Source organism: Thunnus thynnus, chromosome 15 (genome assembly GCF_963924715.1).
Source record: "Thunnus thynnus chromosome 15, fThuThy2.1, whole genome shotgun sequence".
In the NCBI taxonomy this organism is placed as follows: domain Eukaryota; kingdom Metazoa; phylum Chordata; class Actinopteri; order Scombriformes; family Scombridae; genus Thunnus; species Thunnus thynnus.
Window position 1 is genome coordinate 21,559,959 of NC_089531.1, and position 13,905 is coordinate 21,573,863.

A 13,905-nucleotide genomic window follows, 5' to 3' on the forward strand; every position below is an offset into this window, starting at 1 on the left:
ACTGAGGGGCACCAGCGTTTATGCACGGGGTTTTAGAGAGCCTTTTGTTAATTTTGACAACCTGTATTATATTATATTTAAAAACAGAGCTATAGTCCACAAAGAGAAGCCATGCATAAGGAGGAGCTTCTAAAGGCTACAGGATGGAATGGAGACAGAGGGACACAACAACTTATGCAATTTATTTTGGATTTTTTAGGCACAACGATTATGACAGCGGACCTAAAACATGCAGGAACTTTGCATTCTTTGAGAGACCTGTTATAAATATCAGTGAAGACTGTTAACAAGTTCACCTGCACAACATATGAAGTTATAACCAGCATAAAGGCAATAATGTGTCAATATTCTGTTCCCAGTTGCTGGTTTAACCAAGCCAAGCTGCTTTTAACATTTAAATAAATTTGGGTGAATGGTGTTTTCTCATCAAATAGTTACACATTGTTCAGAATTTGAAATTTGTTGGGTTAGGGTTCTTTTTTAAATTTGACAAGCAAAAACAAATGAGAGCATATTTCGAGCACACAAGTAATCCAACTCAAGGCAACACATAAATTGTCTTTTTTTTTTCAGCATAAGCGACACCGCTGCCAACAGTAAGAGGTATTGCATTGTTGCTTAACCAAAATGAATGTGTGTTTGTGTGACAGCAGTAGAGAAGGTGTGAACTATTAATATGAGAATAACAATCAAATATTCAGTGCAATTCGTTGCTGCATATTAATTAAACCAGGATGGGTGTGACAATGTTATTCAGGCACAATAACCTCAAGGTCTTCTAATACAGTGATACAGAAAGACTGCAGTAATACAGATGCATTATCTAGCATTCCTTGACTAGTCAATGTAAGTGTCCTTTTGTCAGCCTGCTGTTTAACATGTCAAAGGACAAGGTTTGTGATTTTTGCTCAGCAAGGTCTTTGGGTTTTTTTTTTTTTTTCAAATTTTAGAAGAATAGCAGGAACTAACAATCAGTACAATGTGATATTGAGTCTCTTTATTCAACAGTTTTCAGGAATCTTAAAGGACAATGGTCACAGGTCAATAATCGATGTCTTTGTTACAAAGATGTCAAAAAGGACAGTTAGTATTCGCTGACAGTTTATTTTACCTGCAGCCAAACATCTCCACAGTAGAACATTTTCTGTGGCACAGATCCTCCAAACTGTCTAAACTATTACTAGCTTTGAAGTTGAAAACAAATCTTTTCTTCTTGATTATCATTATTTTATTGCATTTTGGATATTTCATTTGACAACTCAGTTACTTTGGCAATGCTCCCTTTTCTACCACCTACTAAAGGGGACAGTGGGAGCTTTGATTATACCGGTGCATGTCATCAGGCTTTGGTTAAGCTGCTTGGTATTCATACAATGTCTGACAGGCAGTACTGCATTCTATTGAAATTATTTTATTTTTTTTTCAAATATATGTATTTCTGCACAAACACCAGTCGGAAGATGAAATGCGGTGCCTTTCTAATAACGCTGAAAATCCAACTGACTGCTCTCCGTGTGAACTCTTTAAAACAAAGCATGAATAGAATTGTATTCAGCTGTTTCATAACAGATTGAAATATTTAAATGTCCACAGACCCATGAAGTGTTATGTTTGTTTGTTGCTATTTATGGAAAGCCAAATAGCCTCTGTAATTTATTTTCTCTCCGTCTTAACTCATTCTATATTCTGTGCACTTATACTTCTACTCACATTCTCCGTCCTGTCTCTTTTCTCCCTTTCACTTTCCAACCGTTCTTTTTCCCCCTTACACCCTGTTTCCCTTCTCTCCAAAAATCTGGAACGATTTACCCTGATTCCCTCGTGTCTCTCAAAATCTTCCTCGGTCCATCTTCATCCGTCCCTCTGTCTCTCTTTATCCACGTCCATCTCTATCTCTCTCTACGTGTCCAGTGGAGGGCCAGTGGTTGGAGTGGGGGCCTTGGTCGAAATGCAGCGTGACTTGTAACACGGGGAGCCAGCAGAGGCAGAGGCGCTGCAGTGCGTCAGTGCACGGCTGGGCTGAGTGTAAGGGCCCCCATCAGGAGAGCAGAGAATGCACCAACCCCTCGTGCAGCGGTAAGGCAAACAAATTAATGCTTAGTATTCACTCTCACATGCTCTCAAGCGCCATTATGCAAACATGGAACATGCATTATCTAAAGGCATCTACATGGTCGCCTCTGATTTGCGTTCCACATGCCAGCAATTTGTGGGTTGGGACCAAATTTGGCTTACAAGACTGTTTCAACAGGGGCCCCAGAGGACAAAAATACTAGTGTGCTTTAATGAGCCTGGGCCCCAGAACAGGCTCATATTGACTTAATTTGGTTTTCATTCCAAAAAAATTAAGAAAGTTGCCAATCCTCTTCCTTAGTTGTAGCCTAATTTTACTATTCATCAACATCTTCCATTTCTATTTTCCCTCACCTTACATGCGTCACTCAATTCCCTCCCTCCTGCTTCGCTCCTGTTCTAGGTGGAGGTAACTGGGGCAGCTGGAACCACTGGAGTCTCTGCAGCAAAACATGTGACTCCGGTTGGCAGCGGCGCTTCAGGATGTGCGAGGGCACCGGGATACAGGGATACCCCTGCGACGGCTCAGGAGAGGAGGTTCGGTCCTGCAATGACAAGAAATGCCCGGGTCAGTGACTCCATTGAAGTGCGCGAGTGTGTTTGTGTGTGTGTGAGAGAGAGTGAGAGAGAGAGATAGTTGAGAAGAAGAGGGAGAACTACAGAATATATGCTTATGTATATATTATTCATGCTTCACAAGTCTGTATAAACAGTTTTTCGACAGACTTTTTTTTTTTTTTTTTTTTTTTTCCAGCTTGCCTGCATTTTCTCCGCGTGCCTCTCCGAGTGTGTTTGGGTCTCTGACAGAGAGATAATAAGACTGCGTGTGTGTGTGCGTGTGTGTGTGTCTGTCTGTATGTGTGCCCAATCTGCACATTCACAGTATTTGTCAGGCAGAATGGAAGTGATTCCCAGTGGTTCGCACCACAGCCAAAGGCTTCCATTGCAATTTCAGAACCGCAGTCTTTCTCATCTCTATCTGTCTCGCATCTGTCTTCCTTCTTGTCAATTCACATACCCATCCGTCATTACCTCTTCATTGATTTCGCATGTCCTTTCCTTATGGTGCTCTCCTTTTATCCTCGCTGTTTACCTGTGAGATAATCTGTCTCTCCTTCTATCTCTCCTCTTTAACACTAATCTCCCTCGCGTTCTCTCTCGCTCTCTCTCTCTCTCGCGCTCGCTTTCTTTCCGTCTGTCTGTGCTTTCTCTCCCCTGGTGGAGGGCGAAGATGTTCAATGGCCCACTTGGTGCGATTTGTCATAGTGTCAGCATTGCAGGAAACAGCGTGCTTTAATAAGCATGCCTCTTGACTGAGCCGCCGTGTGTGTGTGTGTGTGTGTGTGTGTGTGTGCGTGTGAATATGCGAGTGTGTTTTCTGTGCAAGCCTGAATGCCACATGTGTACATGCCTGCATTGAGCTCCGACAGGCTACAAATGATAAACTTTTTGAGTGTTTTCTCCACCATGACCCCTTTGTTTTAAGAAGCTCTCAAGCTTCTTTTACACAAGACGATGATCTTGTCTGTTGGCATTGCAGGGGAACATCATTTCATATTTTCTGGCTTTCTGTATCTCTCTCTCTCTCTCTCACTCACTCTCACTCTCTCCGCTCTCCGTCCCTCTTCATCTCTCTGCATCGCCGCTGCCAACACTCCTCTGCCCCCTCGGAATATCTTCAGAGCGCTCTCCCCCGTTTTTTTTCATCAGGGTTATGAAAGAGAGGGAGGGGGGGAAAACAGATGAATAAAGAGAGGGGGTAAGATGAAGAGGGAATGAGATACTGTACTGAGGCAGTGACACTGACAGAGAGCACTGAGCAATGTACAAGGGAATAAGATTGGAAGCTGCTGCAGGAGAACATTGATTTGAATCTTGTTTTTTTGTGCTTTTCTGTCTCCCTGTTTTTTCTCTGGCTATGTGTGTGTGTGTGTGTGTGTATGCGTGTGCGGGGAGTGTGAACGTGGTGATTTTTCTTTCTCTGCGTGCCTGAAAGAATGTGCCTCATTTCACTTTTTCTCCGTGTCTCTCGCCTACTTTTACAGCTCCTCACGAGATATGTAAAGACGAGCACCTTCTCTCTATGTCATGGAAGAGAGCCTCAGCTGGAGAAACTGTCTACAACAAGTGTCCAACTAACGCCACTGGTCAGTCACGTAACGTGCTTAAGCTGTCTGTTAGCTACTCAGTGATAACATTGTCAGACAAAACAATAGTGAACACATCTTGAATGACACTTGACATAAACTGACTTTATGTCCAACAGCAGTACCTACAGAAACTCAGACTTACTCAACAGAAAAGAAAATTTCAAGATGAAAATGTCCAACTGACATAAAAAATGTCCAACAGGAGCAAAAGATGTTTGTTCACCCCATGAATGGAGGTTAAGTTAGCACAAGGTAATTAGCATAAGTAAAGCTAGCCACAGTACAAATGGTAGCTGAAGAAATTAGCCCACAGAAATGCACATTTCAACAGACAATCCAAGACATTAAAAACCTCACCGTACAGCTTTTACTGTTTGACTGTCATGTGTGAGATCTGCAGTGTAACAGTGGCACAGGAACGACGTCTTTAGCACCAAAGAAAACATTATAAACCAGATAAAATAATAATTGGATTGCGTGTGTTTAAAAGTTTGATGTGCTCCTATGTTTGGAATGAATAAGTATTCAGAGGCTTATCAAAAGGGTTGTCCCTAAATAGTACAACTGTTAAGAGCTTTGATATGCAGTAGTAGCTATTTTACAATTTCCAACTAATGCATTATCCAACATCTACCCTTAATTAGTGCAACAGTTATGTCCTGCTTGGATGCAGTCAAACCTTATTTGTGTATAACAGTAATGTTAATCTGAACTGCAGAGTTTCTCAAACAGCAGCCTGCCAGACCTTTTCTTTTAACTTCAAATAGCAGAAACAAGACCGAACCTTGTTGTTTTTTGTTTTTTTTGGTTGATTTTTTTCCTACACACAGTCTTCCTCAGAATTTCAGCCAACAGCAGATGTGGTTCAGAACTCTCGTAATGTAAATGCGTGCTTCTACATCTTTCAAACTATGGCATTGGCTTTGACATCAAAACATGCTTGTCTGATTCAAGTAGCCTGCCAGTTATAGCTTTAAGAACATCATATCTGAGTTAAATTTAATTAACTGAATAACTTTATAGTTTATTTAAGTCAATCTACTATTCATAAAAGGGCAGAGCTGCTAGTGTAGTTAGTTAACTCAGTGCATATTTATTTGGCTGGAGAAATGTTTTTTTTCTCAGTCATCTATTCAGCAGCCTCCACCAGATTTTTTCGCTGTGTGCCAGGTTAATGAGCAGGTGTGAGCTGCCAAACCGTCCTTGGGCAGATTTCATTTGAAAATTTGATGAATTCCATATTAAGTGTTTGTGTCTCTCTCTCTCTCTTTTTCCAGGATCTGCTAGTCGTCGTTGCATGCTGGACAATAATGGAGTTGCTTTCTGGGGTCCTCCGAGCTTCGCCAGATGCGTCTCACTTGAATATAGATATTTACATTTATCTGTAAGTTCGCTTTTAACAAATACATACTCACAAAATTCAGGAACTCTCTCTACAAATTATGCTTTTCATCATCTTCAGCGAGAAGAAAACAGATATGTATACTGTTCTAGATCACATCATTGAAGACAGATAGTTGCAGCACCTCTCTATCATAACTCCTTCCCTATATCTGTTTTTAAAAAAGTTGGTCTTTTCCCAAATTCATTCCTTTTCCACCCATCATGCTACTCTCCTCAACTTTCTTTTTTTAAAAAGTTTAGTCAAAATAGAGGAGTGTCTTTACTCATGGCTCGCCGGTATCTCTAATTAGCTTTTCCAGAGCTTTGCGCTCAAACTTATCAATTAATGAACAAAGCTAATGAATGTGTTCATCAGCCAGACTGTTTTCCTGCTCTGTGAACTTCAACCTTTCCATCTCCTCAATGATGGCAGAAGGAGATGGGGGTCAGGGATTGTACGTGAGAGCTGATTGCACTGTTAGCTTCTGTTCCAACCTTTCATTAACACCAGGAGTCAATAATTAATTTTCTGTGATTGCTGTTATCTTCTATTCTCCCTGGCTCTCTCTTTCTCTCTCTCTCTCTCTCTCTTTCTCTGCATTTCACATACACACAGAGGATTGCTTTCTGTATCTTTTTCTGAAGTAATGAGATCCAATTTCTGTCTGAGACTGATGCTAGGCCTCTTTTTACTTGCCTATTTTAGGCACAAGGAGAAAAAAAAAAATCCCACCATGTAGTGCATATATATGCCTGTCTTTAAACATCTCCCTCACTTTACATCCAGAATATTTCTGTGATTTCTTAGGAGAAAAAAACATGATCTTTGGTTTGTTTAGTCTAGCTGTTTCTGACATTTTTACCAGCTGCATACACACTTGTGCTATGGTAAGTGCCTATGGGCATGCATTTCATCATCTTGACTATACCTGTCAGTGGCGAAACCATCGACTTCCAAAGCGCACTCTCACTTCCTGTCTCTCTCTTCACATTGTAGTTACGAGAGCATCTCGCGAAGGGTCAGAGGACCCTGGCTGGGGAGGGCATGTCTCAGATCGTAAGGAGTCTCCTGGAGCTCTTGCAGAGGAGGAGCTACTACAGTGGCGACCTTCTCTTTTCCACGGAGATCCTGCGAAATGTGACGGACACCTTCAAAAGAGCAACCTACATCCCAGCTCCCGACGACGTGCAGGTAGGGCGAAGCCGCTAAGCCTTTCTGTCGAAGCCCCCCCCCCCCCCACAAGCTGCAAAACCATACAGAACATGTAGTCATAGTCCGCTTTTTACTGCACGGGGTGTGCATAGCAATGAACTACAGCTGCACAGTTGCTATGGCCTCAAAGGGGATTTTTTTTAGCAGTGTTTTTTTTTCTTTCTTTTTCCTTTTTTCACTGCCTGTAAGACTGCAAAACGCTCCTATCTCAACCAGTCATTTAACAGACGTTATTTTGTTTTACAATACACTCATGTACAGAAGATCTGACAGAGAATAAACTGCAGTACCCTTCGGCTGGTGGGTGCAGGGTAGCTAAATAATAAGGGGCCATGACTAACGTTTAGTGTGCATGTGAGCACGTACAAATGAGATAACAAATGGTGGTAGTGCTGCATTATCAACTGAGCACATCTTCATCTTGTGTTTAGAAATTCTTCCAGATAGTCAGCCACATGTTGGACATGGAAAACCTAGAGAAATGGGAGGACGCTCATCAGGTAATGCATAGATCTATATATGTGTGTGTGTGTGTGTATGTGCATAAGTTTGACTAAAGGTGTATGTGGGAGGTGGGGTAGGGTGGGCTGTTGGGGTTGACCATATCTCACGTTAACATTTCATTATTAGAGTCATAAAAAAACCCACCTGTTTACTAAAAACAACAGCTACCTATTCATTATTTTGTGTGTCTGTGTGTGTGTGTGTGTGTGTGTGTGTGTGTGTGTGTGTGTGTGTGTGTGTGTGTGTGTGTGTGTGTGTGCATCTTTGCACATCAGTACGTTTTTGTGCGTGACCCAGCTCGATGCCCTTGAGTTGAGGTGTGTTTACTTGCCATCTGGACACGATAAACAAGCAACCAAATCTGATATTATATCCCACGTGGTTACAATTTACTGCCCTGGAACGCATTTGGTACTCTAGATTATGCAATGAATAAAAAAAAATATTTCAGTAGGTGAGACACATCTCGTAGAAGGTTAGCCGTGGATTATAATTATGATGGCAACGAGATTGACACTCACCCCTCTCCCTCTTTTCATCTCTCCATCTACAGGTCGCTCCTGGCGCTGCGCTGTTGATGAGGATATTAGAGGATTTCATTCACCTCATCGGAGAGGCTCAAAAGCCTTTTCAGAGTTTTCTAGTCGTTACCAACAACCTCAGTGAGTGTCGCACGGTGCTGCCTCATGACAGGACATGACAGAGAGGGATAAAAGATTATCTCATCATCAATATCACTGTTAAAAGGCATTTGACTTATCTTATAGAATAAGGGTTAGAATATAGGAGTGAATTTTTATCATTCTCTGTCTTCAGCCAAGTTTCCCTAACATAGTGTCTGATTTTTTTTTTTTTTTCATAGCAAAATCGCTGCCAAATTATCTGTCTTTAATACACTGTAGGGCTGAGTCTCATTTCCAAAACACATAAACATCTGGTATCTCTTGTTTGTCCAGTGATAACCATCCAGCGAGAGCCGGTGTCAGCAGTTTCCAGTGATATCAACTTCCCCATGAAGGGCCGGAGAGGGATGAAGGACTGGGCCAGAACAGCAGAGGACAAGCTCTACATCCCTAAAGAGGTCTTCACCGTCCCGAACGAAGGTAGGAGAAATAAGACATATATGCAGAGCCTGGGGTTTGTTCAAACTTTGGGCTTTTTGGTAGAAATCTTTATCTCTGTTTTATCTCTAAACTAAAGGCGCACTGACTCAGGGTGACCTTGAGGCCATCACTGAATACAGCTTATACAGGTGGTATGATATGGATTTATTTTTTATGATTGGGGAGGCTGAGATGCCCTCTGCCAGGATCTGCTCCAGCCTTGGTGAGGTTTTTCTAGAAACAGTAATTTGGACGGAAGAATCAAGGCATGCTAAACAGATTTCACCATCACTATCAAAATTAAGCAATGATGTGGTTTTAAGATCAAAACAGAAGTTCCAGAAGTCTGTCTTCAGTCAGGTATGAGCACTAAGCTCACAAGCATGATTCAGATCTTTTTTTAGTTGTCATCCTCACTCTCACACATATAAGAACCTGTTATCACCCCACTCAACACTCTCTTCAGCCAAGGTCAGACCAGCTCGCTAAGAAGAGCGATCCCCAGTGTGACTTCATGTACTCAGAGATGTGTCTCATGGAAGCAGATAGAAAGCTTCTCAAGGACATGGAAGGGTAATGCTGAGAAGGATTTAGACTGAAAAGAGGCCCTGGAGGTTTTCTCAAGAAGATGCAGGTCTTTCATTTGTTAAGAAGCATGCTGTATCCCCTTGAGCGCATCAAGTCCTCACACCATTTTGAAAGGTGTGTCTTTGCTTTTAGCAACATGAGAGTTAACTGCTGTCAGTTATAACTGTTGTGATTTGTTTTTTTTTTTCCCCGTGGTTTTAAGTAAAGCCAAGAAACAATCAAAGTGATCGTCCGATCCCATACCTAGAAATAAAGGTCGGGGAGAATATAAATAGAAAGAAGATATCAGGAAGCTGATAGAAAGTTGTAAAAAGGAAACAAATTGACTTAAATAGAGTGGGAAGAAAGTGGTTTGTATTAGATAAGAGAATTACTGTGGCAGATGCAATCCACTACCAATGAAGGCAAAAGGTCACATCCCACAGGAAATTACACTGGCCGACTTCCTGTCTGACACCCCATCCCCTGCCCAAATTACAGTTCAGAGAGGCTACAGACCAAGAGAACAGAGCTGTCTCAGACCTTTGACTTGCACTGATAACAGTGACTCTCTTTGATTGGTTCAAGACATCCTGTATGCTAACTCACCTACTCTCTCTCTGTCTATGCTCAATGTAATATGCTTTTGTGCGCTGCCTCTAAATCAATCTACCATCTAACCATCCACCTTGCTTTTATATAACAGAACCTGCTTATGAGTTGTTTTGTTCAGGGTTTTTTTTTCACGTTTTATGGAACAGCAAATTCAGATACCTCAAAGGATAAATGTTTGACTGCGATTGGAGACAAAGGAGTGTTAGCTGGAGCTTGTTTAATACTGCGGCATTGCAATGTTTCCTTCTTTTTTATTCTCCATTCATCCTGTCTTTCTTTTTTTCGCTTCCTTCTGCTTGTTATGCCTTTTTTTTCCCTCCATCTGAGTTTTTTTGTTCATTATCCTCATAGTTTGCGGTATTGAATGTTTTGTCTCTCGCAGTGCTTGTTGTGCAATAAAAGTGACTGACTGCCTCACATTTACACTACCATTCTCTCATACGATATTCAGCACATGCTTTTGCCATTTTAGCCTATGCTATTTGGTAAATCGTTTCATCCAAACCGCATATAGCCTCATGAGTTAGGACATTATTAGTACTCTGCCCTGTGGGAACTCTGCCTCTTCCCATTGGCAGTCCATAAGTTGAGGTCTTCAGTTGATTGCTATCAGTTTGTTTGGTTCATTTAACCTGTAATGAAAGCCTGTCTCAGATGGACAGCTTAAACATGCTCATAAAGGCCCATTGGCACCTTTTGTGTGTGTATGTGCGCACACAGGCGCACATACACACACAGCCAATTGATAGGTTCATGAATCGCTTCACTGGGCAGAGGCCGGGACTGTTCTTCACTGATTTTCGAGGTGACAAACTCCCTCCCTCCTCTGTCTCTCTCTTTTTCTCCGGCAAACTCACATACAGACTCTCTGTCTCGTAGCCATGCGCACACATACATCCAAACACACAAGCCAGCGATGGCTTCATATTTCAAATACGCCATTACCGGTACATGCATCTGGTAATGCACCGTTAACTTTGGATTATTACTCAAACAAGAACACAGACCACATAAGCTCTACTTTCTAATAATATGTTGAAGACTGACTTAATATTCACAGTTTTAACTATAACTGTGTTGAGTTTCCAAGTTGACTATATGGGGCCATTAAATGTGCTGAAACAATGATTATTTATGTTTAATAGGAATTGTCCGACATTTTAGGAAATACTCTTATTTGCTCTCTTGACAGGAGTGAGTTATGACAATCAATACCACTCTCATTTCTGTGTGTGAAGTATGAAGGTGAATAGCCTAGCTTAGCATAAAAACTGGAGGCAGGAGGAGCTAGCTAAAAAGCTACCCTGGCTCTCTCCAAAGTATGAAGATACACTTACCAGCACATCTAACTTATTACTAATTAACATCTCATTTGTTTTATCCAAACACAAACAGAAATGCAAGTATCATAATTTGGCATTTGGCATCCACACAGTGACAACGAGACAAGACTTCAGGAAGTCGCTGCACTCAGCAAGAAATGTTATAGCATGTACAGTAAGTCACTATTAAACCAAAGCCCTTCAGTGCTATGTTTCTGTTTCTACAATAGATACAATGTGTGAATTAGTGAGTTTTGGAGGTGTTGATAGGCATGTTTTTGAGCTTTTGACAGAGCCAGGTTCCCAATTAGCCAAACTAAGCTAAACTAAGCTAATCTGCAAATGCTATCGATCTCATCTATCTCTTGGTAAGAAGTCAAATATAGGAATTTCCCAAAATGGCAAACAAATCCTCTAAAAATCAGCAGCATGACCAGTTTAGAAAAAGCTAAAATTGAATTGAAATAAATCTGGTATGGAGTGATATAGTATATGAGACATTTAAGTGTAAATAATGAAATCACTGACCTTTTGTTGGTAGCAATGAAAATCACATTGCAGTCAATTATTTTTTCTGAGCTCGAGCTCATAACCCTGTCAGTCTTTTCAACTGGACAGAAGTAATGCTTTACCACAGTGCTTTTATTTCTTAAAATGTTCTTTTGTGAAGTGTACAAAAGTTTTGAAAAACCAAAAATGGAGAGGAAAGAAGTCAGGTTGAAGGAAAAGAGTAACTCACGTGGAACCGTTTGGACGGAGCTTTCGATCTTTGATTAAAACTATAAATTATGGCTTAGCATCAACTCCAAGCATATCTTTTCCTGACAAATGGCATACTAAAATTCACAGCTGGTGACTGGTGGTTTGCCATTTTGCTGGATTACAGCTGACCACCAATCATTTAGATGTTCAGTAAGGGGAGAGTGACGAAAGTTCATGGGAAATTAGAGTTTTGGTGGAGTGCTTTTGTGGTATTAATCATCTCCAAGCGTAGGAGTGCCACCCCCTCGCACACTGATTTACCATTTACCCACAATACACTGACTTTCTCATTTGCATGCCTTTGCAGACACTGTCCAATTAGGATCCATCACACTCTCAGGCTTTCTCAAGCTGACTTTGATCTGGGTTTTTTTTTTTTTTTTGCCTCCTCACAGTCTCAGAATTGCTTTTTTTTTTTTTTTCCCACTGTAGAGATCTTTTTGTCTCTTCCTCTTTCGCTTCTCATCTGTCTTGCATAGCTATCTCTCTTCCTGAGTATTACCTCTTCTGCAGCAGGCAGACAGATTTTGGATGAGTCACCCTGTACGTTTGATACCATCAGCCCCTTATGTCTCTTTCTCTCCCCCTCTCACTGTCAATGCTCCTCCATTGCTTCCTAAAAGGGCAAAGGAGGGAGTGGCATATCTCTACATGAACTCTTTCCCTCTTACTTTTCCCCTCTGTTTCCTTCCGCCTCCCTCACTTGAGACAAAGTGACATTTACAGAGGGACACTACGTCTCCTTGGGAGACCCTGCTCTTTTTGGCAAAAGAACACTGAGGGGAGTGATGGAAGGCAAGGGGTTGTAAAGAAGGGCTGTTGAAAAGGGTGGAAAAGTTGAAAAGTGGGTTAGAAAATGGCAGCAACAACAGAGAGAGATAAGAGGGCCGAGTATTGAGTCGAGGGAAAGAAAGATGGTAAATGGACTGTATTTATATAGCGCTTCTCTAGTCTTCCGACCACTCAAAGCGCTTTACAATACATGCCAACATTCACACACTGATGGCAGAGGCTGCCATGCAAGGTGCCAATCTGCTCATCACACTCACACACCGACAGCACAGCCCTCCGGAGCAATTTGGGGTGCAGTATCTTGCCCAAGGAGACTTTGACGTGTGGACTGGAGGAGCCGGGGATTGAACCGCCGATCTTCCAATTAGAGGACGACCCGCTCTGCCTCTGAGCCACAGCCACCCCTGCAAGAAAGAAAGAAAGAAAAGGGGATTTAGAACAAAGGAAAAAGGAGAAAGGGATAGGGACATTGACACAGGAGTGCAGAAACACATTGACTTTATTGTAAAGAAGTTGCTGAAATTAATTGCTTGACTTTTCCCTTTCAAGTTTCTTTTTCGATTAGGGGTGGGGATGTTTCCTTATCCGAATGGAGGCGAGGGTCTAAATTTGCGATATCGGGCTTTATAAATACAGAGACGAGGCATCTGCATTAGGTCAGGATGAGCAATAGGTGAGCTACTAGCTGCAAAAAGAAGGCAAACAAAATTGACACAAATCGTGTGTCCGCCCACACAACGTGTAAAACTAGAATCTTAAGTGGGTAGGTGGTACGTCTTCAACACAGAAGCATAATAAGTCTGAGAATGAAGGTTGTAGCTGTCATATCATGCTTCAGGAAAGTGCAGCAATTAACCAACTTTTCTTCAACTGAGCATGTGTCAGCGACAGCTTAAGAGTAAATGTAAATGAAGCTGAAATAGCAGGTTGATGAGACAGATGAAATCCGCGCTTGTTTGCTTCACCAACTAATGGCTGTGTTTGCTTTCAGTTGATTTATTTCACATTATTACAGATACCAACAGCATACTTCAGTTTATAATTTGAATTGCAGATCAGCAGATTTTGTTCTATTTAGCCAAAGTTCTTTACCACTCATATTCCTCTTCTCTGTTTTCACTACCAACATGCAACTCGAGCTATATTCTTGTTGATGTGTAAAACATGAATTTTGTCCTCAAAGTATTTGATACATTCTTGCTGCAATTATCCGTTTACTCCCCCACAGGAATCAATAAAGACTTATCTTTGTCTTCTGAGTAAAAAATGGAACATATGGCTTTGTATCTCACAGGTAATGTTGTCCAAAGAAATTTTCAGGCTCCAGCACTCCACAGAAAAAAAAAGAAAGGATGGACAGATCAATAGATGGATGATTATTGAATGTTTTAGGCAAAGCATGGCATCTGTTTGGGCTGATG

General features: G+C 41.4%; 1 protein-coding gene across 5 annotated transcripts in view; it reads left to right on the forward strand.

Moving 5' to 3' along the window:
• The window catches only part of adgrb2 (adhesion G protein-coupled receptor B2), a 203,265-nt gene that overhangs the window by 108,662 nt on the left and 80,698 nt on the right, over nt 1-13,905 (forward strand). For all 5 annotated transcript variants that reach the window (XM_067611336.1, XM_067611338.1, XM_067611337.1 and 2 more), the window contains exons 6-13: nt 1,912-2,076; nt 2,477-2,641; nt 4,119-4,220; nt 5,501-5,607; nt 6,604-6,798; nt 7,251-7,319; nt 7,877-7,985; nt 8,280-8,426. In XM_067611336.1, the coding sequence (XP_067467437.1) occupies nt 1,912-2,076; nt 2,477-2,641; nt 4,119-4,220; nt 5,501-5,607; nt 6,604-6,798; nt 7,251-7,319; nt 7,877-7,985; nt 8,280-8,426 (1,059 nt within the window). The remainder of the gene's footprint in view (nt 1-1,911; nt 2,077-2,476; nt 2,642-4,118; nt 4,221-5,500; nt 5,608-6,603; nt 6,799-7,250; nt 7,320-7,876; nt 7,986-8,279; nt 8,427-13,905) is intronic.